This window comes from Podarcis gaigeae, assembly GCF_964106915.1.
Source record: "Podarcis gaigeae genome assembly, chromosome: 2".
NCBI classification, from domain to species: domain Eukaryota; kingdom Metazoa; phylum Chordata; class Lepidosauria; order Squamata; family Lacertidae; genus Podarcis; species Podarcis gaigeae.
In genome coordinates, this window is record NC_139679.1 from 3,554,596 (window position 1) to 3,579,795 (window position 25,200).

The 25,200-nt window shown below is 43.9% G+C and overlaps 1 protein-coding gene across 6 annotated transcripts in view; it reads left to right on the forward strand.

Annotated features, from left to right (window-relative positions):
- LRP1 (LDL receptor related protein 1) overlaps nt 1-25,200 on the forward strand; it is a 317,737-nt gene that overhangs the window by 33,858 nt on the left and 258,679 nt on the right. The window contains exons 2-3 of one of the 6 annotated variants that reach the window (XM_083729135.1): nt 170-292; nt 23,662-23,748. The exons of 1 other annotated variant lie outside the window; for it this stretch is intronic. In XM_083729135.1, the coding sequence (XP_083585261.1) occupies nt 170-292; nt 23,662-23,748 (210 nt within the window). Of the gene's footprint in view, nt 1-166; nt 293-23,661; nt 23,749-25,200 lie in introns of all 6 variants that reach the window. 4 more of the 6 variants (XM_083729134.1, XM_083729138.1, XM_083729137.1 and 1 more) reach the window with 4 other exon arrangements.

Below are 25,200 nucleotides of genomic sequence, written 5' to 3' on the forward strand. Positions count from 1 at the left end.
TAACTTCAATATTTAACACACTCAGAATGCCTGACAGATTGCAGATTTGTGAATATATATACATTCCAGTCTAAGCTTTCTAAATGAAGGGGGGGGGGTGCTTGTAAAGGGAGTTGGGGAGGAAAGAAAAACACAACAAGAAAAAGTGACCCTATTATTTCTTTAGTAGAAGACTCCTTCAAAGCAAAACCTCCCAATTCCCCGCGTGCGGAGTGGGTGCTGCAGCCTAGACCTACACCGCCCAAAGGGAGAGACCTGAACGCTTGGAACCGACTCAAGGACCAGTCTTTTGGTAGGAAAAAAACATTTTGCACGGATGGCCAGTCACGGTCAGCAGAGCAGAATGACTGCCACATTGTGTTCTCTTTGTGTCTCTCTCTCGTCTCTGTTTTTCCTGTCTCCCACTTCCATCGCAGATTACCCGCAAGCCTGATGTTCTCTGTATAAGCCTGATGTTCTGTGTGCTCTTTGGGGACATGTGGGCGGGTGGGGGGAAGAGTCGGGGCTATTGACTTTACTGTTTGTCATTTACTGATGTTGAGGACTTGTGGTACTGACATCAACAGATCCAGTTTTGCGCAGCTTCTTCTATTTGCACAACTGCCTTGGAATGGGAGAGCCCTTCCTGTCTCCTATCTGCATTTCCAGGTTTATCCTTGGAGTTGAACTTCCTAGATATTGTGAGTTAAAATGTTCCTGCTATAAGGGATGCTTTGAATTGCAAACTCTTATATAGCAGGTGCAACAACCAGCTTAGGGATGGCGAAACTCAGGCCTGTGGGCAAAAAATAGGATGTCTGGGCCTCTCTACCTTGGGACTATCCCCAGGAGTATACCGTTTCCTCAGGTGACACGCCTCACTAGGCCTGCTTTGCAGCCTTCTTGGGTGTTTCCCCATGGCTGCAATGTGTCCTAGAACTCTGGCAGTGCCTGGATGGAGGATAGGTAGGAGTTGTGTAGAAACTAGCCTGCTGTACAAAGGTGAAGGTCACATTTGTGGCTCTCCTCACATTTGTCCCTGCCCTCACCTGCCACCAACATCTGGCCCTTGGAAGGGTGTCCGGAAAGGAAGGAGGTTCCTTGCCCTGCAGTTGGTTAACAGGGGTAGTTTGACTGTCCCATTGAGTTTGGCTGTCCCTGTGCTCAGAAATGAAGCTGCAAGTGACAGGCCTTAGAGGCATTTCCTGGTTTGTTTTTTCCCCAGCAAGCGAGAGAGTGCTTGTTTGTTGGTCGCCTTCATCCTCCTGCTCTGGATGCAAGACACCGCTGTGTGAGAGCTTTATTCATCAGAAATGCCTACTGCTTCCTTGCTTTCCTGCTTTGCTCCTGCCAAAAGCCAGTGGTGCTGGAGCACAGTAGCTGAGTTTTTGAAAAGGCTGTGTCTGGGTTTATTTAGTTTGTAAATGGGAGAGTTGTTCTGAGTCCTAGAGTCCCTTCTCCCCCCGCTTGGGTGGCAGAGTAGAAGATTTAGCAAGGCCAGAATTTGCAAAAATTCCAGCATGTTTTATTTATTTAATTTTTGCAGGTTGCATTTATTTAGAGGAAAACCACACAAGATGTCTTGGCTAGGGGCTTATTGCTCACTGTTGCTGCTGTTGTTTAAATATGTTCAATGCTTCTTCCAGCTTTGCTTCCAGAGCTCATTTGAGTTACAAGAGATACTGCTGGTTCATTTTAAATAAATTCCTGAAGAATAACTTCACATATATCTGGTAAAGGAGGCAAGGTTGAGGTTGCAGTGGCAGAGCTATTAAGGGGATTTTGCTGGTTTCTGTTCCTCACTGTGGCAGCTAACTCTCTGCCTTTGTGCGGCTTTGGTATGATTCTCCATGACCCATGTGAAACCAAAGGCAGTTTTCCACCTTGCTTTGAAGGACGTACGTGTGCTGTCACAAGCACTTTAAAGAACCATGAAGTTGCTTTGTGGTTGTTGCTTTGGCATAGCTTACATGTGCCCAAGTGACTGGTGGATTTAGAAAACTGGGAAACTGCTTTAGCTTACAAGTCCTGCCTTTTATGCTCCAGTGGATGGAGAATTGGATGGCGACTTGTGGTTGGCTCTATTCCTTGGTCATGGTTTCTCTGAGTCATCATGCACAAGTTGTCTCTCTTGACTTGGATTTCTTGCTTGTAGGAGAGGAATAGCCATGGCCCACAGGCTGGTAATAAGGTTAGAGGGAGAAAGGAAATGATAGTATCCATCCTGATAACATCAAACTGGCAACATTAGATATAGGTGGCTGCACAATTTTACCTAAAAGGGTTCTTAACGAACCATCCCTACGGGGAACAGACAGGGCGAAGCAGAATATATAAGTGCACACAATCACAGTGTGACCTTATGACTTTCAACAGCTTCACCCTTGTCCTTTTAATTATCCCAGTGATTTTAAATCTGTTTTATACTGTGATGCCAATAAAGGTATTTGATTTGATTTGATTTGATTTAGGTGGCTGTAGATGGAGTATCTTCTACTTGAATTATCTGCTTGTGTTTCCACAAAGGAGCAAAATAGTTGCTGTTCTTGATAATAGAAGATGTAAAGTGAGGGCGCTCTTTGGGCATCATGGCATATATGACAGGAGTGCAAATGAACAGTCCCACCACTGCTTAGGAAGCAAATGTGGGTAGTGGTGGAAATTTTCCAAAAGGCCCTTGTGCAAGGGAGTACATGTACCTCTTAGTCTTCCAGAACAACATGCCCTTGCTTCAGACCGAGGCACATGAGCATGGCCTGCCTTCAAGGTTGGCTCTGCGGCATTTGGTACAAAGCAGGCGCAGACATCTCTTTGCCTTGAAGAATGCTGTGCAGAGTGTTCAGCCCAAGTGGCAATTTGCTCCAGAGTACGTGGCCAGCAATGTTTGGCCAATCCCTAGAAGTGGTACAATTCTTCATAGTAAATTGATTTGTGTCAATGTCCATTATAGTCAAGGTAGGTAGTTTTAGGGACATGGGTGGCGCTGTGGTCTAAACCACAGAGCCTAGGGGCTTGCCGACCAGAAGGTCGGTGGTTTGAAACCCCGCGACGGGGTGAGCTCCCGTTGCTCGGTCCTTGCTCCTGCCAACCTAGCAGTTCGAAAGCACATCAAAGTGTAAGTAGATAAATAGGTACCCCTCCAGCGGGAAGGTAAACGGTGTTTCCGTGCGCTGCTCTGATTCGCCAGAAGTGGCTTAGTCATGCTGGCCACATGACCTGGAAGCTGTACGCCAGCTCCCTTGGCCAATAAAGCGAAATGAGCACCGCAACTCCAGAGTCATTTGCGACTGGACCTAAGGGTCAGGGGTCCTTTTACCTTTACCTTTTAGGGAGTTTTAAGATTAAAATAGAAATCATACCTGCTGAGTGCTGTTGCCTTGCAATGTCATTCTGTTAGCTGTTCCTCCTCAGCACAAGTGGAACTGGTCTGGATGGACCTGCTTAGTTTTATTATGCAATTTGTGTAGCTGATGGGACATGATCTGCGCCAGCAGTAACAACAAACCTTGGCTTTGTGTAGCAACTCCTGGGACACACAATAATTTCTCCTTCCTCTCTACTGCAGGACTTTTGCAGTTTGGGTGACACTTGGCTTTTATACACTGTGGGTCTGTTTACTGAGTCTTTTGGCTCCTTGGTTTTATCCCAGGCACCAGTCCTTGCATCTGAAATGCCTCATTCTTGCTTCAGCTGCTTCATAAGAATGATCCTCTCGCTGGCTGTGCCTGGGTAAAGGGATGGGCTGCCACAAAATGTGAAATGTAGGAGAATATGAGAGGCCTCTGGGAGCTTTTTGCATAGGGCTTTTGCTCTCTTAGATGTTTTTGACATCCAATCAGACTAGTAGGACAGATTCATAGTTAAGACTTCACATCCTTTTATATTGAGGAAATATGACTATTTGGACACAACAATTCTCTACCAGTTCTCTCTTCTTCTCCCTGCTGTGCGGTGAAGATTTGGGGGGAAAGGACTTTAAGGATGGGTCCCTGTCATGGGCATAGCCATGATTTTTGTTGGGGTGGGGGCAGGCTTTTGTTAGGGGAAGTAAAACCTCAGATTTGTAAAAAAAATTCCTTCCAGTAGCACCTTAAAGACCAACTAAGTTAGTTCTTGGTATGAGCTTTCGTGTGCATGCAGTGTATCTGAAGAAGTGTGCATGCACACGAAAGCTCATACCAAGAACTAACTTAGTTGGTCTTTAAGGTGCTACTGGAAGGAATTTTGTTTGTTTGTTTGTTTTGACTATGGCAGACCAACACGGCTACCTATCTGTAACTCAGATTTGTATTTATGTTTATTGATTTTGATGATGGGGTGGGGGGGGCAGCTGCCCACCTTGGCTATGCCCATGGTTCCTGTTACACCAGCTCCCTTCACTCAAGACTTTATCATGCGGGGACTAGTTTCCCATTAGGCTTGTACATGGATCCCTTCTCCACCCAGTCTTTCCTGTGGTCCTGAACTGTGACCCTTGGATCGTGCTAATTTACCGTGTGCTGTCCCTGATCTGTTCCTGAAGCAATTCAAGGGCAGGGCTAAGGGTTTTTAACAACCCTATTTTAACATATCCGTAACAAAGGGTTTAAAAATAAAATCAGAATTCTCCCAATTAAGGGAATGCGATGGAAGCCATTTGCGAAGGTGCAGCAACTGGCACTGTGCAGGATTGGATCTTTTTACTTAACAGGTTAAATAGGAGGATATGATCCTGTGTGGTGGTTCTCCTATGGTAGCAGCTTCCCTCTGTGCAAGGGAAGTTGCTTGTGAAGGTGCAGCGCTGCGCAGGATCAGATCCTCCTGCTTGACAGGATCTTATTCTGCTTCTCACTTCAGAGGGTGATAAGTAAGCATGGCCTAGAGGGAAAGGAAATCCCCCCCTTTCTCTTGCAAAGAGGAAGCTGCCCATTAGTTTGCCCCATTTTTGCATTTTTTCCTTGTTTTCACTCATCCCTGCCTCTCCTTCCTTCCTTCCTTCCTTCCACCCTGGGTAGATCTGGCCTACTCAGCCTGATCTGTAGCAATCTGGGTATGTCTCAACCTGACTCAACCAAGGTCTGAATCCCCCCAAATAGGCCTGATTTGTCTTGGGGTCCAGGCCTCAGCTGAATCCAGCATACCTCACTTCCCAGCCCAGCAGTGCCCTCCCCACCCACAACACTGTTATGATTGCTTGGCAGGATTTATTATTATTATTATTTCTTTAAGTGTATCTGTATTGCATTAGTTGCCTAAAGACCTTGGCTAGGATGTGATGGGGGTTGAACAAACACTTTGTAAATTACAGGTCACTTCCCAACTGGACTTTGGGAGGTCATCCCACGGTGGCCTTTGGTGTAGGAGGCATTCCCTTCCCTTCTTCTCCTTCTTGTCCTCTGCATGGGTAGAGGGAAGAAAATAACATATTTTGGAAGATGGATCCTTCAGTATATTTACAATACCATATGACTTGTTTCTTCTTGCAGTTTGTTTTAGCCTTTGCTACCTTGTGTGCGTCATAAATTGATGAGAACTGTAGTTTGCAGCCAGTCCTGAAGCTCCGTTAAGTCCCAAAATGAGGATAATAGAGGCAAATCAATTTCATGAATGGAAGGTTCAGGAAGTATTCAGAGAATCACAGAATTGTAGAGTTGAAAGGGACTATGAGGGTCATCTAGTCCAACCCCCTGCATTGCAGGAATCTTTTGCCCAACTTTGGGCTTGAGCCCATGACCCAGAGATTAAGAGTCTTATGTTAAGTCCCATCCCAGAGAAGATGAAAATCAGGGCCTAACATTTTGGTAATTTTTAAAAGAAAATATAAAACACTGATGGTCACATCTTTAGAATTCTGCAGAGATTCTGCTTGGTTGACGGCATATCAGTTTTTTTCCACCCCTCCCCTCAGCTTCAATTCTGATCCATCGGTACAATGAAGATAAATTGTGTTTTGTTTATATGCCTTAATCTTGCTAACATCCACCCCACCAGTGTGGTGTAGTGGTTAAGATCAGTAGACTCATAATCTGGTGAACCGGGTTCGCGTCTCCGCTCCTCCACATGCAGCTGCTGGGTGACCTTGGGCCAGTCACACTTCTTTGAAGTCTCTCAGCCCCACGCACCTCACAGAGTGTTTGTTGTGGGGAGGAAGGAAAAGGAGAATGTTAGCTGCTTTGAGACTTCTTCGGGTAGTGATAAAGCGGGATATAAAATCCAAACTCCTCCTCCTCCTCCTCCTCTTCTTCTTCTTCCCAGCAGTCCAGCATGTCAAGACAGGACATCGTCTTTGCAGTTTTCACACATATATATGTATGAAAGGGGTAGAGCATTTGCTTTGCAAGCAGAAGGTCCCAGCTTCAATTCTTGTATCTCTGAAACCCCAGCCAGTCTAGGGCATCAGTACTTAGATGGATCAATAGTCTGACTTGGTATGTTGCAGTTTTCCTGCCTTGCTACAGCACACAGTACAGAACTAGATCCTGTTGCAGCCTTGTAGGGGTGGGGGTTTATATTGAGGAATGGTTCATGTTCAACAACAGGATTAAATGTCACAAGGCCAACAGCTTGATTTACAGGATACCAGCATGAAGAATGTTAAACAAGTGTTAACGTCCGTTCTGCTAGGTGGCTTAAAGGAGGGTGTTGCTTATTTTCTTGTACATGCACTTGCTGTCACGCATTGCTTGGACGCAGAGGAATGATGGGAGGAACCAGCTGAGGAACTACCAAGGGAAGAAGACTCAGTGCCTGGGGAGTGGTGGTGGGACAATGATGAGTGGTCACAGGGAGAAGAGGGAGAAGACTAGGAAGAGGTGTCTGAAGATGAAGAGGTAAAAGGGCTTAGTGAGCTGAGAGAGTCAGTGGCAGAAAGAGGTCCGGAATCAGAAACTGAAGCAAGCGGAGGGCGCGGGTGCCAAAAGGCAGAGATGAGTCAGGCTGGTGAAGAAGCCGGGATGTCTCTCCCTTCTGCTCAGACAAGCTCCCTTCCACATGGTTTCCCAGGACCAGAAGAGATACCAAGAGGGAGATGCAGACGCAGTCCCCAATTGGTTGGGAAAAGCCCTGGAGAAGAGGGGGCTTATACACCTGTGGGAAGGTGGGGACTTTCACTCTCAGCAGCTGTTTCATGGGGAAAGACCTAAGGGGAGTTGAGTTGCTGTGCTTATTAGGCCCGACACTCTGCCAAATCTGTGAAACTTGTGTGTTTGCTGACAAAGAGTTAACTTGGAACGTTGGCTCACTATTCTTTGACGCTTGCTAATGTTTAACTCTTATCGCAAGTCAGGCCATTGGCCTGTCTAGCTCAGCAAGGTCAAGTGACTGGCAGTGGTTCTCCAGGGCTTTCTATTTCCTAGCCATACCTGAAGATCCCATGGATTGAAACTGGGGCCTTTTTCATGCAAAGCATGTGGTCTGTCAGTGAGCTGTGGCCAGCGTTCGAAACTCCCATTGTTCTGGGCACGTTTTACAACAGGGAATTTCATTAACGCAAGAAGTTTCTGAGCTCTGGGCGCAGTACTGAGTCTAAGATTTCAGATTAAAATTGCCACTGCTGCTTCCAGCAGGAAGGAGGACCTTTTCCTGCCACCCCACTTCCAACCACTCTCTGAAGACTGGAGAAGGGACCCTCATAAGAATATTAGGGGGGCAGGATAGGTGAAGTGTGGCTTTGTTTTTTGCAGTCTTCAGATGAGGACTAGACCATGTGAAAAATGAACATAAGATTTTAGCTGCAGTTCATTCATTTTCAGCTTTGTATTCTTGTTATTAAAAAAAGCACACCTAGATACTCCATTGCAGAGCCCATAACCTAGGTTTAAGGTGCCATTTAGCCCCTTGCTTTCATATCTCAGTTTCTAACACTGGATGTGGCCCTTCCATTGATCTCTGTTACATGTTCACTGCAACCATGCTGGTTGACATCGTGTTCATGGAAGACAAAAAGAAGGTAATTACTTGCATTATTACAGTAAGGCCCCATCTGCATTATATATTTAAATTAGTATCTTTTATTACCCTTAGCAAGCAACAGTTCACAGAAATCCTTGAGGAAGCTATGATTGTTTAAAGTCGCAAGATGCAGTTTTAAAGGTATAGTGCAGATGGTGCCAAAGTTTTTAAAAACTCTTGTTGTTGTTGTTAAAATAATAGTGATGATGATAATAATAATAATAATAATAAATTTTTATTTATACCCCGCCCTCCCCAGCCAAGGCCGGGCTCAGAGCGGCTTACAAGCAATAATAAAAACAAGATGAATGGTTACAACTTAAAAACAAAAATAAAATACATTAAAATAATGGAACATTAAAATATTAAAATGTAGCCTCATCGCAGGAGGAGAAGGAAAAGAAAGGGGAAAAAAAGAGAGGATGATAATGAGGATGATAATAATTTTATTATTTATACCCTGCCCATCTGGCTGGGTTTCCCCAGCCACTCTGGGTGGCTTACAACACATAAAAAAATTGTAAAACATTAGACATTAAAAATTTTCCGATACAGGTTTGCCTTCAGATGTCTTCTAAAAGTCAGGTGGTTGTTTATTTTATTTAATTATTAAGATTTATGTGTTGTCATCATAAGATCTCAGGATGGCTCACAGAATACAGGATAAAAACAAGTAAATAAGTAAAACAAAGCAGCAAAACAATAATCCCCACTTCCCACAGAAACATTTAAAAGGCTGTAGAATATTAATCAGCTAAAAGAGAGTTGTTTTTCAGAATAGCGAATCTTGATCTAAGAGCAGAAATGATGTGGAATCTATTCCTGCCCTTTACTTCCTGTCCTCTCATTTGCAAGAAACGATGCCTTAGTTTGCAATTTGTACCTTTCCAGCTTTATCTTTGGGCTCTTGGTCCTTAAAATGCCTTCCTCTGTTCCACTGAAGAGCTTGTTCAAAGGGCTTCTTATGCCTTGTCAAGTTGTATTTTAAACTTGTTCATGATAAGCTCATCAGTCTCCTTAATCCTCTTCCTGACTATCTGACTTTTTAAAAAGACTTTCCCACTTACTCTGAAGGAGAAAATTGAGGAATCATCTTGGGCATTGATGATAAACTGTGTGATAGCAGTGAGGTCATCACATTGCTGATAGTAACTCCTGGAAGTGAATGTGCCCACAAACTGGTACAACTGCTGAGTTACTACGATATATCAAGAATGGTAACCTTTCTTCTCCTCAGGCAGAGTTATAACTTGACCTTCAGAAGTAAGCAGACAACCCCTGAAGAAGAAGAAATAACAGTGGTATCAGGGTTTGCATATGAACCATGGATGTAATAGCTTGTTTGTAGTCCCACCGTGAAAATATCTGTATGAATTCTTGGGGCTATGATTTTGTTTGTTTCAGTTCTTCTTCCCAAACCCCACCCTAATGCCTGCTGAGTGCAATTTACATCACCCTCTGTTCATTCCTGTGAGATATCACTGTGAAATCTTACAGTTACCAGAAGCAGCACTGACAGAGCAATCCTGTGCATGGCTCAGCTGAACCACACTGAGTTCAATGGGTCTTATCCCCTGGTGTGTATAGGATTGCAGTTTGAACAAGTCACTGTCTGTTTTAGGTCCCTGTTTAGGTCTCCATTTCTGGCTCACATGAGTATTAATGAACTAGGAGAGCAAATTCCTTTTCACATACTTATTTTTTATGTAAACGTATGTAACTTTAGAAGAAAGCCACAAAAGTGTATGCTTTAAAGACTTTAACTGGTCTCTGGTAGCATCCTTTAGCTACAGACTTCACTCCACTCTTTCAGCAGACATAAACCTTTATGGAAGAAGGTTTGAAGGCATGTGTGTGAGTGTGGGTAAGAGAAAGAAAGAAAGAAAGAAAGAAAGAAAGAAAGAAAGAAAGAAAGAAAGAAAGAATATGCCTGCATGCATGCGAAGGAGATGATTTTTATCAGGATTCATTTTCTCTAGGGGATTGAGGGAGTAGAGCACAGTGTTCTTTTTGGGATACATTACAAAGACATTTCCGTTGCACATTCCTCCCTGTATCTGTAACCTTTTAAAGGAAGAAAAGAGCAGTGTTGATTTAGGGAAAACAAAAAGCATCTCAGGCTATGTGAGATGCTTATGAGCTTCTTTCTAACTTGTGATTAGTCAGTACCACTTTCTACCCAGAGTTGTAGTCCTCAAACTCCTTAACATTTTAGGAGTGAGGTACTTTCTTATCAATGCTGTCTTCTTTTGAAGCAGCTAGGATGGGCAGCTCGCTTTTGGAGCTGATGTGTTGATTGAGTTGGTGAATGTGTCAGTTCAGATGTGAGAGTCTGTGTCCTTGTGCTCTTCCTTTTCACTCTTGTTCACCTTATTCCATTCTACATTGTATCTTAAGCCACATTTTCCTGAGATGTTCAAACCAAGAGAATATGTTCTGAGTGACCCCTTTGACCCAGCCTATTAAACTATGGTTGGACATCACAGAAAGTGGTTTTGAGACAGTTTTATGGATGTATTACCGTATATGGTATTAAGGAAGGCAAGAGAGGGGAAAGAGGAGTATGCAGTCCTGATTCAGCAAAGCAACGTTTCTTTGACCAGGATTGTTAAGTTTGAACTGAGCAGTTTAGAGAGGTAGCTTTGCTGGTGTTCCATAGTTTGAGCCTTGGGGTGGAATTCTGCTAATAAGTCCTGACAGCATAAGCTCTGTACAAGGACTTTGGCATACACAGTGAGACTTTCCCTCTCCCCCTGTGCCCTCGATATTGTCTTGGAAAGGGAATTGGGAGAGTCCCTTGAGCAGCACACGGAGGGAGGAGAGATGAGATTGTTGAGTATGGCAAACCAAAATGGATGGAACCATTCGCCCTGATGGAATGATAGGTATTGTATGACTCCTTTGGAGATTCACATCCTCTGTTCTGAGGATCATACCATTTCATTCTCAGTCCCCATACAATAGTGTTGTATCACCATTGCATTGGGATATCAATTGAGCATTGGCTTAATTAGGCCCTGTGCAGTGTTCCAATTTGATCCACGAGGCTGTTTTCCCCATACCATGCCCACCTGCCCTACACCTGATGTCATATGAGGCAAGTAGAGATAACAATAGAATTGTAGAGTTGGAAGGAACCATGAGAGTCACTAAGTCCAACCTCCCCTACAATGCAGGGATCATTTGCCCGACATGGGGGCACGAACCCAAGACCCTGAGATGAGGAGTCTCATGCTCCAGCCACTTTGCTATCTCAGTCCATCTAGCTGCTAAAGTACAGCTGAAAGCTTTAAAGTATGTTCCTACTGGTTCAGCTAATAATAATAATAATAATAATAATAATAATTTTTTATTTATACCCCGCCCTCCCCAGCCAAGGCCGGGCTCAGAGCGGCTTACAAGCAATAATAAAAACAAGATGAATGATTACAACTTAAAAACAAAAATAAAATACAACATTAAAATAATGGAACATTAAAATATTAAAATGTAGCCTCATCGCAGGAGAAGGAAATAGGTGGTGTGAGCAAGCCCACTGGGAATGACTGTGCTGGGGAGTTCCCCATAGCACAGCCAGCTGCTGCAGAAAGCAGGACTTGAAGTTTGTGCCTATTAACTGATAGGTGGTAACTTCAAGCCTACTGGTATTGACTGCACTGCTCACTTCCCCTGGGGAACTCTGTGTAGTACAGCTGATCCCAGCCCAAATCTGAGTTTCAAATCAGTGCTAATCAACTGATTAGCAGTAATTTCAAGCCCTGCTGCTAGGCTTGGCTTTTCTTTTTTAGCATGGAAAAAAATGGCCCCATGTCAGATTGTTGATGGGTGGATCCCCCCCCCCAACCTGCCAAAGTGTCTTGCCAGGGGTGTGGGAACCGAGGGATCGATCCCACTGGCCAGCTCCAGTTCTCAACCCCTGATACAAAGAGTCATTACAGCACAAACACAGTGAAGTTATTTGAGATTTAGTGGTTAGCAGCTTGAAATCATAAGCATCACCTACTCCTCTTGGGACTCCTTTGTTTTGCATTGTATCTGGAGAGTCAGAGCTGTCGAATGTAGAATTAAGATCACTGATGGTTTCTTGATGTAGGATTGCAGTCTTTTAATTTATTGAAGAGTCTCACATGTCTATATTTGTATGCAAATTGTACTACAGGAATTGATGGTGCAGGGCCTGAAAACTCAGCTGTATATTTTGGAAGTGTGTTGGTGTGAGGGGGCAATTAAGAGTTGTTGGGGGGATCTTGGGTGAGTTTTTTTTTATTGGGTTGCCTTTCCAATACAATTTTCAGAAGGCAACATATTAAAACCTGGTTCTTCATCTTCTAATCAATGTTCCCTGGAGTTAGAAGCCTCACAGAGTAGCAGGTGGATTGGAACATTTTGGGTTTAGCCAGGATTTGGGGGGGGGGGCAGAACCGACGTGATTGGTCAGTTAGTTGATTATTTCTATTGTTTTACTTGATTGGGGGGGTTGCCCCCCATGGCTACACCCATGGTTGTACCCTACTAATGAACACATTTGAATCTTATGGACCTACATTAGTCACGCCCTTTAATTTTGGTGGATCCACACTTGAGGACAACATAGCACACTTGGTTCTGTGGGATTGTATCCAACTAATGCCCCATTCTGGGTGCACATGCTATCCCAGCTTGAGCCATATAGTCTTATTTCACCCAGCTGCTAAGTCAATTTTCCTGCCAGATGTTGAGCAGGGGGAGAAAAAGCTGCTTTATTTGAAATGAGAGTTACAGCAGGCCTATATTTAACATTTTTGGTGGGTATTTCACTGGCAATTTCAGTTTATCCCATTGTACCTTTCAGCAGCAGGAGTTCTTCTGCTTGCTTGTAGAAAGGGGGGGGGAGGGTAGATAACTGGAGAAGTTCCTAAGGGGTGTAAAACATTGGTGGCATTCTGCATCATTTTTACAAGCCTCTGAGCTCCTTCTCTTTCTTAGCTTGCAGAAAAAAGTAATGTTTCATGTCTCCTGGAAGCTATTGCTGTGTTAGTAGACCCATGGGTGGGAAACCCATTTTCAGCTTGAAGACTGCATTCTGCTACAGGCAATCTTCTGGGGCCGGCAAGCCAGAGGTGGATGTGGTGAGAGAAAAAAAAATGTGTGCGGCCAGAGGCACAAGTGGGTGGAGCAATGAATATGACTCTTACCTTACAGTAGGCTATAATTCAGCTGCACAAAAATCAAGAGGTTTCTACATGTCCACATCCACTTACATCTCTCCCATCTTCCACCCAGACATGCAGAAAGCATGATCACAGTTTGAAAACACATTGTAGCCAGGCAAAACCACTCAAAAAAGCAGAGAGCAAAACTGGCAGGGGGTGTGGCGGTGGGGTGGCTTTAGCCTAGGAGAGTCTGGAGGGCTGGACAGAGAGTGTTAAAGGGCTGTCTTCAGCCCCTGCGCCTGAGATTCTCTACTCCTGCTGTACACAATCTGGTCTTATACATGTGGGATTTCCAGATGGGGAGATGTTTGGAATGTGCTGTTCTTGCAGAGTCTTATTCCTGGAGATTCAGACTTACATTTGCTGTCAAATCATTATTTTGCAAGCAACCTCTGCAAATCAGAAAATGCAGTTCTCTTTGCCGCCCCGTTCCAGAGTGCTGTTGCAACAGAATGTGAGCAGAGGGGCTTGTGGTTATGGGAGGCGCCTCTTTTGGATTGTTCCCTCCATATCCCCCCCCCCCCATGACACACTGCTGACTCCTACACATTTTCCTCCCTGTCCCCTTTAATTAATTTACTGTGTGCTTCCTCTCTAAAGTGCTGGGAGAGCACACACATAGACCAGTGGAGAATGGTGTGTGTGAGAGATCCCCAGTGAACTTCTCCTGCAGCTACGAAGCAGCAGCTGCAGCCACAACCTTAATGGGTGGGAGCCACAGTTGTTGGGTGAGGAGTAGATGGAAAGTTCTCCCTTGTTCCATGCAAATACTGCAAGTGCTCTGGGGTAGGTCACGTGTCCTGTTGGGTGACTGTTGGTATATCTATGGAAGGCTTTTGTGGACAGAATATTGTGCCATTACCTTTGAATTGGGGCTTTCCGCCATTCTCACTTACATGGCTGTTATCTGGAAGCACCATTCCCCAGCACTGCCGTGGTCTCCTGGAGCAGGTGTTCTGTGCCTTATGCTTTATCCATTTGTGGGTAACAGGATTTTGAGACAAGAGGAGGAGGAGGAGGAGGAGGGAAGATCCATTTCTCTCTCCCACCCTTTTTATTTGTACAGAATCCTATAACAGCTTTTTAGCTCTGCTGAGTAGAGCCACATCAACCTTCAAGAGACACATGATGTACTGCATAGGGAAGCTGCTGCCCTAAAAGGGTCAGCAACCTGAAAAACAGCTTGGAGAGATGTGTGGTGCTGGGTGGTGGATAGAGATTGCAAGGTTGTTTTGAAGCAGGAGATGGCCCTATTAGTACCGCTACCCATACCTGGATGGAGCTGCTGGAAAAAGCCAAGGCAGCTGCCCAGCCAAAGCCATTTTCTTTCTTGAGATGGACATTTTGGTAACATGTATCTCCTTTGGGGGCATCCTTTGTTGGTGTACATGTTTATGGAAAACAGATTGGCAAGAGTTGCCTTCCCCTTAAGTGGCATTTCTGTCTGTGTGCTGCGTTCTTCAGAGGTTCTCTGTTCTTTCCAGGGGCTTTATAACTCCACCTGAACCCTCTCCCCCTTTCCCAAATAGCAAGTGGATTGGACTCTCTGGCTCTTCTAGTAATGGGCTTTGTCTCTAGCCATTGGCTCTTTAATCAGCCCTCACAGTAGGGCTGATCCAGGTTCTCTGTCTCTCCAACCTCTGATTAATCACTTTGCTCCCAAGGGCCAGACCAGCTCTCTGGCTGCATCCTCGAGCCCTGCCCAGTGACTCAGCTGCTGAGAGATGAATTGCCTATTAATCCACAATGTTGAAATTGCTTTATTGCATGATGCAGGCACGTCCCTGGAGGAAGTTTTAATCTGCGTCTGGACTGTGAGCCATAAATAATGGGAGGCTGGTGCAGTAAAAGGATGTTGTGTGGGTTTGCTTTTAACTGCTGGTGCTATAAATGCTGCTTCCTATTACTGCTGTAAAGAGCCCACAACCCTGTCCGATAAAAGTCTAAGGAGTCAGAGCATAGCTCTGTTGTTGTTGCTGTGACCTAGAAATAGTTCTCCCTTAAAAAAAAAGAGCAAAAATTATATGATTATGGGGTTGCCAGATCAGGACAGATCAATGTGATGCCATTGCAGCTTCATTGTGGGTTACCCGTATTTTTCGCTCTATAACACGCACCCGACCATAACACGCACGTAGTTTTTAGAGGAGGAAAATCCGTAGGCTTGCCACCCGTAGGCATTTCCTCCATAACACGCACAGACATTTCCCCTTACTTTCTAGGAGGAAAAAAGTGAGTGTTATGGTGCAAAAAATACGGTAGTTTATAAGAGTATATTCAGTAGCCCAGCCTTTTCTAAAGGGCTCAGGTTAGTTTGGGCACATGATGTTTTGTTGTAGGAAGCAGCTCATCAAGCTACTGTCCACCTGTGATTCCTGCATTTCAGAAGGTTGGACTTAGATGACCACTGGGGATACCTTCCAACTCTAAAATTCTATGATTCTATGATCTAGCCCCGTATTGCCTACTAATCTGAGTGGCAGCAACTCTCCAAGGTTTTCGGCAGTTCTCCCAGGTTAACTCAGAAGCACACCCTTTCAAACACCTCATCCTCTTTAACAAATCCTGTCCTACTTAATACAACCCCACCGAATCCCCTTCAGTCAGTTGATTGGCTCCTGCATTAAAGAGGTCTCTGTCTACTTGAGCACCAACTTAAAGCACTGGTTGCAATACACACTTATCTCTTTTAATCCAGTGCTGCTGTCAGTTTCGTTAGATAGGCTAGGTTGAGAGATAATGGCTTACCCAAGGCCACTAGTGAGCTTCATGACCCAGCAGGGATTTGAAACCCGAACTTTCCTCTGTGATTCTAAAACCAACACACAGCATATCTGAATTTCCACACTACCTCTTAGCTAAGGGAGTTGCTGAAAGCCCTGTGAATTGCATGCATTTGGCCATGGTTTGGTTATATAGGCCTACTAGTTGATCTTACAAGAGCTGGGCAAGTAATGGTGTTGGTTCTGTGGTGGCTCCAGCCTTCTAGAAATCTCTTGCTTGTGATGTTTTGCATGGCTCTCTCCCTGTCTATTTTTAAATGGGTCTTAGAATATGGGTGCTCTGCTTTTAACTGACACTGGTTGCAGTTTCAGTTTTTACACCTTTAAATAAAATTTTATTTTTAATGCTGTTTTTATATATAATGTTTTTATTTTGTAAATTGCCAGTGTAATAAATAAATACAATGGGAAGGTGGGCAAACTTTGCCCCAGTTGCTGTTGTTGAGGTGGATGAGCTCTAGTGGTCACTAGGTACTGAGGAGAAGTTCAATGAACTTTCAAGATGCTCAGAGGCTATTCTTGTTCTCCATCACTTCGCTCTTGCTCCAAAGCGGAGCCAGCACTGAAAATCAGTTCCAGTGTTAATGCCAGTCGAGCCTTGGCTCAAAGAAAGCATTGATTATGACTTGCCTTGAGCTCTTTGAGTGGAAAATAAATATTTCCTCAGCTTTGCAGAGGAGTACAGATAACTGCATCTACAGTTGCACCTTCTTTGTGAGTGTCACTAAATTGGTTGATAAGACAGATGCATGGGGTTAGGGGCAGCACAGTAAAGGAGTTGAACCTCCAGCTGGTACTAAAAGAACAGTATTTATTCCATAAAAAACCCAGCAACTAAAAGCTCAGTGTGTTATGATAATATTATTCATTGGCGGCAAATTAAAGTGAGATAACTGCTGACTAAAATGCTGATGTGCTTTTTCTTTCAAAGAGAGAATTTCTCCACAATTCTTCAAAGGTTGGGCTTGGCTTGGAAAAACAACCTCATAGACCTAGAGAAAGGATCTGAAGAAAGAGCCTAAAACTTGTATTTGTACTTGGTGCTTTAGAGCAGGGATGGGGAAGTTGTGGCTCCCAAGATGTTGTTGGGACTACCAACCCTGTCAGCCCCAGACAGCATGGCCAGTAATCTGGGTTGATGTGGGGTTGAAGTCTACCATCATCCAGAGGGCTGCATGCTCCCCACATTCTTTTGAGTATTGAAAGCCTTTTGGATAACTTATCCCAATATTTTGTTATCTTATCTACTGCAAGGTAGCTTACTGTTTTTTCCTTGTTTCCTGCTTCACAGCCCTATCAGCCTAACCATTGTACTACACTGGCATCCCTCCAGCATTTGCTTAAAAGAGTTAGACACCCGATTTCACTTGACCCTGAGGTTGATGCTTGCTGAAATGCAATAGGCCTTTAAATATTTCTGTTCTTTAGGAATGAATCTTCTTATTAAGGACCTGCTTTTGAAAGACATCTCTGGTCTCTCTGCTTCTCTTTCTCTCTGTTTCACCTGCTGGAATGACAGAGACAAAAAATAGATTTTAGGAGATCTCTCCTGCCATTGTGGGGCCTATTGAAACTCGGTAAGAGGGGCTCACCTGATTGGCTGAGCAAAACAAACAAACACACAAACAAACAAACAAACAAACAAACAAACTCTGGTCTTTATTCCCATTTGGCCTTGTTCTGATTTACTCTTCTACCAAATAATTCATATCTCTAACCCACGCCCATGCTTCTCCATGCTTGGAACAAATAGGAACTGACCCTCTAAACAAGGAGTGGTGAACTGACTGCCCTCCAGAAATGGTTGGACTCTGGCTCCCATCATCCCTGACCATTGGCCATGTTGGCTGAGGTTGATGGGAGTTGGAGTCCATCAACAACTACTGGGGGATCACAGGTTCACCACCACTGATCTAGACCCAGTGCTTGGTAAACATATGCATGTTTACCCAATAGTAAGTTCCATTGAGGGGACGCAGGTGGCGCTGTGGGTTAAAGCCTCAGCGCCTAGGACTTGCCGATCGAAAGGTCGGCGGTTCGAATCCCTGCGGCGGGGTGCGCTCCCGCTGCTCGGTCCCAGCGCCTGCCAACCTAGCAGTTCGAAAGCACCTCCGGGTGCAAGTAGATAAATAGGGACCGCTTACCAGCGGGAAGGTAAACGGCGTTTCCGTGTGCGGCTCTGGCTCGCCAGAGCAGCGATGTCACGCTGGCCACGTGACCCGGAAGTGTCTCCGGACAGCGCTGGCCCCTGGCCTCTTGAGTGAGATGGGCGCACAACCCCAGAGTCTGTCAAGACTGGCCCGTACGGGCAGGGGTACCTTTACCTTTACCTTTAAGTTCCATTGAAGTAGCCTGAGACCAATTTAAACCCCGTGTACTTCTCACCACCCTCAGTGTATTGCTTCAACCACCAATTTCCTGTTTCCTCCCAGAAGCAGAAATATATCTGTGCTTCCACTCCTCACTGGTTAATGAGGTAGCTGTGTGATGGGTAGGAACAAGGAGGGGCAAGTCTCGTCAGAGTCACTTGCAACTTTACCTCTGTTCTCTTGTACCTGAATTCATACCACACTCAGAAATGTTGAAACAGCTTTGCCTACTAGGGCAGCATCAGTTTGGTGGTCTTAACTTCAGGTCAAATGGTTCAGTCTAGCCAGCAACTGGTCTTCCTCATTAATTGACAGCTGGGCTCCAGTGAAAACACAGTTCCCTGTCACTTCACAGGGTATTATAGTGTATGAAGCTGAGTGGTTTGGACTGATGACATATGAAGCAGAGCCACAGCCTATTTCTCCCAAGTTAATTGATTATGCTGACTGGAATCTAAAAGGTCTTAAACATTTTATCTTGGTTCTTGTCTTCCCCCAGGATTGCACCGTAGAAGCAGCAATCCAGGTTGTTGCCTCCAGGCAGGCTTTTGATGGTGCTTCAGAAAGAGCCAGTTGTTAGAATGATTTGAAATGGACCCAATTGGAATAGTGTTTTAAAGTATTTAAAACTTTTCCTTCTCCATATCATATATTTCAGTGTGGCTCCTAATGCACCACAGTGCCAACAGGTGTCTGTGTGTTTTAGGAGAGGTGATGAAGAGTCCAGTAGTCCTCTCTTGGGCCATTGACATTACCCAATAATACACAGATAGAGTGTGGGTTTTGCGTAGTTATCAGGTTCCCCAGCAACTCCAGAGTTTCAGAGACACTTAAAGCTACAGGGTCAATGACAGAAACTAAGAGGAGCTGCATTTTCTAGTACTGGTAGTGGCTTTATGTTAAACACCATATGTACAAGGCTACCAGGTTGAGGGTGAAGAACGCCTACTTGATGTGGCTTAAATGCTCAGTGACTCTGTGACAGCCATGCCAGAACTGCAAACTGAATAGAAGACGGGGAGGTACCTGGCTTCCATATTAATTACATTGTTTGAAATAATGTATATGAATGTAAACCCTGTAACACAGCAATAAACTTCAAGTCCCACTACAATATCAATTTGTAAGAAGGATTTTTGTTAGGTGGGAGAGGGGGCAGATCGCTAAAGATTTCCAGAAATTGTATACCTTATATTACAAATCATTGATCAAAACGTGTTGGACAAGAGTAGAGGTTCCCAAACTTATTTGGCCTACTACCCCCTTTTCAGGGGGGGGGGGGAATTACTCAGCTTCCCCCTGGAAATCTACCTTCTTTAAGCGAACAAACATTCTGATCCGCCCCGGGGGCTGTCCCTGTGCCTGCTTGCCATTGGCCAAATAGGTAGGCAAGCTGTGATCCACTTCCTGGGCCTAGGTGAAGCCGAAAAGGGTTCACCCAACCCCAGAAAAACCCCTTGCCTCCAGTACGACCACCGGATACAGTGGAGGTGGTGTCACTGTCCTGCAACGGTGCCCAACCTGGTGGTAAGCGTCATTATACAACAGATGAAACATGTGCAAACTGTTGTTGTTGTTGTTGTTGTTGTTGTTGTTGTTGTTGTTGTTGTTGTTGTTGTTGTTGTTGTTGTTGTTGTTGTTGTAATTCTCTTCTCTTCTTTCTTTATGCTTCCACTGCTTCCTTATTTTTATTCAGTGCCCCCAACTGCACCCCAGGCTACTACAGTGGCACCTCTAGTTACGAACTTAATTCGTTCCGGAGGTCCGTTCTTAACCTGTAACTGTTCTTAACTAGAAGCGTGCTTTTGCTAATGGGGCCTCTTGCTGCCGTTGCACTGCTGGCACACAATTTTCATTCTCATCCTGGGGCAAAGTTCTCAACTTGAGATAACTCTTCCAGGTTAGCGGAGTTTGTAACCTGAAGCATTTGTAGCCTGAGGCGTTTGTAACTCGATGTACCACTGTACTGCCCCCTGGATCATTCCAGCGCCCCCCTGGACAGTATTGCCCACTTTGGGAAACACTGGACAAGACCTTGAAGGCTCTCAGAAGCACAAATTAAAATCAACCCCAATTTTTTGTTTCTATTCAATCTCACTTTATGTTAAAGAAAATGCTCTTCAAGTGTGATGGCGATTTAGGACCCTGGTGAAATTGTGCGTGGCATCAGAAAAATGGTTAAGGAACCTATTAATTTTGTCCCACAGCTTCTTTTGTTAACCAGTCTGAGGAATTGAATTTAGACATAAAATCTCAGGACCCACTTGTTTGTTGTTGTTGTGAGGCTATCTGTGGCACCTTGATGGACAGCTGTACTGGATTTAGACTAGAATTTGCGTTGGGATATGGCTATAGCTGCGAAACTGATCCAATCAGCTGAGGATAATTGGAGTTACAAAATCAAGTGAAGATTTTCATGCAATATGGAATAGCTTTGTTTTGTTTATCACATCACATGGAGAAGAGATAGCATCCCTCAATGATACATTAATTTTTTCAGAATTCACAGCAGACACTGTCTCGATCACTTAACTGCAACTTTCTTTCTCCACTCTGGAACTGAGCTGGCCTGCAGTATAGGAGACTAATGATTAGTTCTAATCTGCAAGCATCTCTTGTGAGCACAGTGTGCCCATTGTTTATGTCTGAGCTACGGTTACTGTGAGTGTTCTCTTTTTATTTGTGTTTTAGAAATAAAAAGTTAGGTAGGGGAGAAGATGTAAATGTCCACTTACCTTTCCTCTCCCTGCCATTAAATCTCTTTATTATGTTAAATGACCAGTATTTTCCTCTCCCTGAAACACAAAAGATTTGGGGTTTAACAGATGGTCCCTTTCTGGTGGCTTGCTGTCCTTCCCTTGCTTATTATCTTAATAGAGGTTTTGTATACTGGGTTTTTTTTAAATGCAATACTACTTTTTTAACAACAGTAAAAAGACCTTTATCTATAATGAAAGATACATAATGAAGAACCACCTCCGCATCCCATTAAGCACTCTTCCCCAAGTCTCTCCCAACCATTTTCAGAGTTTTGGGTCTCTCCTCTTCAACCTTTTGTAGATGCAGACCTGTGCCCCCAGTTCTTACAGCCAAGTTGGAGATGAGCATATATGTGAAAGGCTGTAGTGCAGCCTGGGTGTAATTTTTGGGGTGTGTTGGTGTGGTGTAAATCTGTGTTACCATAGGGAAATGAAGTCCTTGCATTAAGGCTGTTAGAGATTGAGAAAGGTGCAGTGAATTTAGAATGGAGGAAGGAATTCATACTAGGTCAGTGATTCATTTCATAGCTGGTAATTGAAGATTAGAGAGGGGGCTCACTAACGGTACCACTTTGAGGTTTTTTTAGGTTTTTTGCACCAGTGATAAATAAATATTATGAAATGAATAAAATAGCTTTCTTATACACTCAGAGATGTTCTCACTGTGGTGTTCTTCTGATCATTCAGCCCCACTTGCCTACCTCCTGGGTTTAACTTGCACATTAGCTTCCTCCCTAGTCCAGTATGGTGGAATGCTTATGTTTATATTTGGGTCGAGTTGGTTGAGACTGTAGCTTGTAGGGTGTCATTTTAAAGAGTACTTTTTCCTGAATCTTTGTGAATGGAGTGTTTTCCAATAATACAACTTGGTAGGGGAATTCTCCCCCCATATTATTGCACAAACCTTTTCCCACCATGCCCTTTAAAATAAAAATTGCCATTTTAAAATGGTCTTTAAAACTTGTAACACGTGCCACCATGCCCTTAAAAAACCCTTGCCATTTTAAGGTATTTTTTTAAAAAAAATCTCCCATGCTTTTAAATAATACTGCTTTCATATATATGTTCCAGCTATTTTTTTTTATTACAGGGAGGGGAAAATGACATTTTAGAAAGTAAATCTAAAAAACAATACTCTGCACATTATGTATAGACACACTAATCAACAAAGACCGCCAAGCATAAAGCAAATTCCAGAGTGGCTTTGGTTCAACTTTGTGTGTTTAGGAATAGGAGAGTGGAGGGATGCCAGAGCGGCCTTGTTAATGCCTTAATTTTGTTTATGTTGCAAGTGTTGGGTGGGGACTTGATCTGGGACCAAAGTATTTCATAGTATGATAAAATGTGAAGAGATATTAGAGATCATGTAGTCTAAACCCTTGCTCACTGGGGATGTAACTAGAACATTGCTGACAGAGAGTTATCCAACCTCTTTTTTTAATACTTCTGGAGGACTTCCCATCATCTGCTAAGGCAGTCTTAATCCATTGTCAGCAGGCGCGTCAGCTCTAGGGGGCTGGCATGTCTCAGTCTTTGTTGGAAAGTGGTGGGGCCCCTTCAATGTTGAGGGGGCCCAGGGTGCGTCAAGTGCGTGCGACGTCATGCGTGTTGCAGCTTCAGCTGCTCACTCCTTCTGAGTGGTTGACCTTCTCTAGACAACACGAAGCGGCTTGCATGCTGCGCACATGATGTCACACACACGTGACAGGCGATGGCCCCTCCCAGTCTTGGGGGCAACCTGGTGCCTCTGACTAGCAGACAGTTCTAACCATTATGTTCCCCTTGTGTTTAGCTGAAATTAGCTTCCTTGTAATTTCCACCAGTTGGTTCTAGTCCTGCCCTCTGGAATAGCAGAGTGGAAATCTGCAACATCTTCTGCATGGCAGCTTTTCAGAGAGTTGTATGCAGCTGTTATACCTCCCCTTAATATTCTGTTCTCCATTTAAAACATACCCATCTCTTTCAACTGTTCCTCACTGGACTTAGTTTCCAGAGCCCTTCCCATTTGTTTTGACCCTTTCGCATTTGACCCTGCCCACTTGTTGATGTCAGATGTGTTGTGACATGAGACAGGGCCTTCTCAGTGGTGATGCCCAGGCTAAGAAATTCCATTGCTAGAGATGTTCTTTTCCCCTAGCAGCAAGCTAAAACAGTTTTATTATCCATTCAAGCTGAAGGCTTAATTTGTATTAAGTGTTATGTTGCTGATTTTTTAAAATTATTATGGCAGGCATTTTAAGCTATATTTGTTAGCTGCCTTGGATAGAACAGCAGGCCAATTAAATACATACTTATCTAATTTGGCAAGTGGCTACTTTTAGTGTGTGCTTTATTTATTTTTAAAGAAAAAGAACTATTGTACAAGTTGACCTGTTTATATGTATGAGAGTGAGTGAGACTTGCAATCTGTATCTGTTGAAATGTAATGTGGGCATTGACATCTCAATGTGATGATTTTCAACAATTGTCTCAAAATATATCATTTTGAATACATCATTCCATCAAATCCTTCTCTGGAGATATACTTGTTACAAAACAGGTTTACACTGTCCTCCAGTGCTGCCCATTGTTTCCTGTCCAAAGATAAACAGAATATTTTAAATTGGGGTTTTAATTTTTACTCTCTCCCCTTCTTTTTTCATTTCTGCAGCATTATCTGAGGAGGTTGATGTCTATGTTGCACCACTTCCAAAGATTGGGGAACAAGCCCTGGAGAGCTCTACCTCACAAATATTATGTAAGATTCTTGCTACTGCCCTCTCTCCCTGAGATTCATGCCCCTAACTCAGTGATGACAACTTTGCTTGGTTCTGTTAGTTCCAAGTTGTTTGATGACCATCCTGATCCCATGCTCCCCCTCTTTTGCTGTGCCAGACTTTGACTTGTTCAGTAGTTGATCTAGAATGGGCCAAAGGGGATTCTGCCTACAAATTAAAACATCAGTGAACTATCTGATGTTTGCAGATTATCTGACATCTTCTGCACTGTTAGTGAAACCACTGCCATCTTCCAGCTGCCTAAACACACTCCCCCTCCCCTCTTTTTAAACCTTTTAAGTGGCAGTAGTGGAGACAAATGGCAAGATGGAAGGAAGGATATTTCTTGCCCGCTTCTTCTCTCTTTCTTGCCCTGATCTTGGATGCAGTAAGCAGTAATGCTGCGGAACGTGAGAGCTCACAAGAGATAAGGTTTTCCTGAGGGTTGCATACCTTCTTGTCTCTGGCATGCAGTTACATGGAGCCAGGGTGATGGAAGCAGGGAACCTCATTTTCTTCTTACCATGTTCCTCCTCCTGTTGTCCTTTACTTAATGTAAAGAGATGGGAAGGGAAAGTGTGCCAAGCACAGCGTGTACAGGAAGGGGGTTGGCTCTTGCAGAGGTCAGCAAAGTTGGGTGGGTGCTAAGCTGGGGATTCTTCTCTGGCTTGGATTTTTATCTGCACACATTAAGAATTTTGCAGTTTGTAAAGCTTGTGTCTCATTTGAGGTGGCTTTTCTGAGGCCCTGAAGGGTGATTTGTAACCTGGCTAGGGAGAATTTTCCCAGTGTCTCTAGTACTAATATAGCTGTGATAAAAATAATGAAATATGTTCAAAGTCTTCATTCAGTGTGTATGATTATTCCACTTACCTTAAAATACCCTTAAGGCATTATTGATCTGTGAGTGGTTTTAAGAGACAATTTTGTTTATTTATAGAAAATTTATGACTGCTTCTTCAGAGCAGGGTATTATTCAATTCTGAATAATAATAATAACAACAAAAACAGTAACGATTCATTTCTATTACAACATAATAACAATACATAGTAATAAATAATGGTAGATTATTTGAAACCTTCCTAGTCTTATTCCTGGCTTGCAGCAAGCTGCTTGCATCAGAGGCATTTCAAATGCGATGGGGTTTCCATAAGAAACAGTGATTCTGGGGTGAATGTTTGGCTTGTAATTCTCTCTCTCCTCTAAGATATCGCTTGGCAGGGTGTTTGTCCTTCGTTTGTTCCCAGACATAGGGTACCTGGACATCTGAGAACATGTGTTGCCTGGGTGTTCTTTTTTTGCAGGACTCTTGTTTACCTTGGGCTTCTGTTTTTGGTGCCCTTCAATGTTCTGTGCCCTTTGCCTGTGATTCCACATTGACATTTGCCTTTCTGCTGATGTGGGAGCACCCTAGGTTCCTTGCACAGGTGCA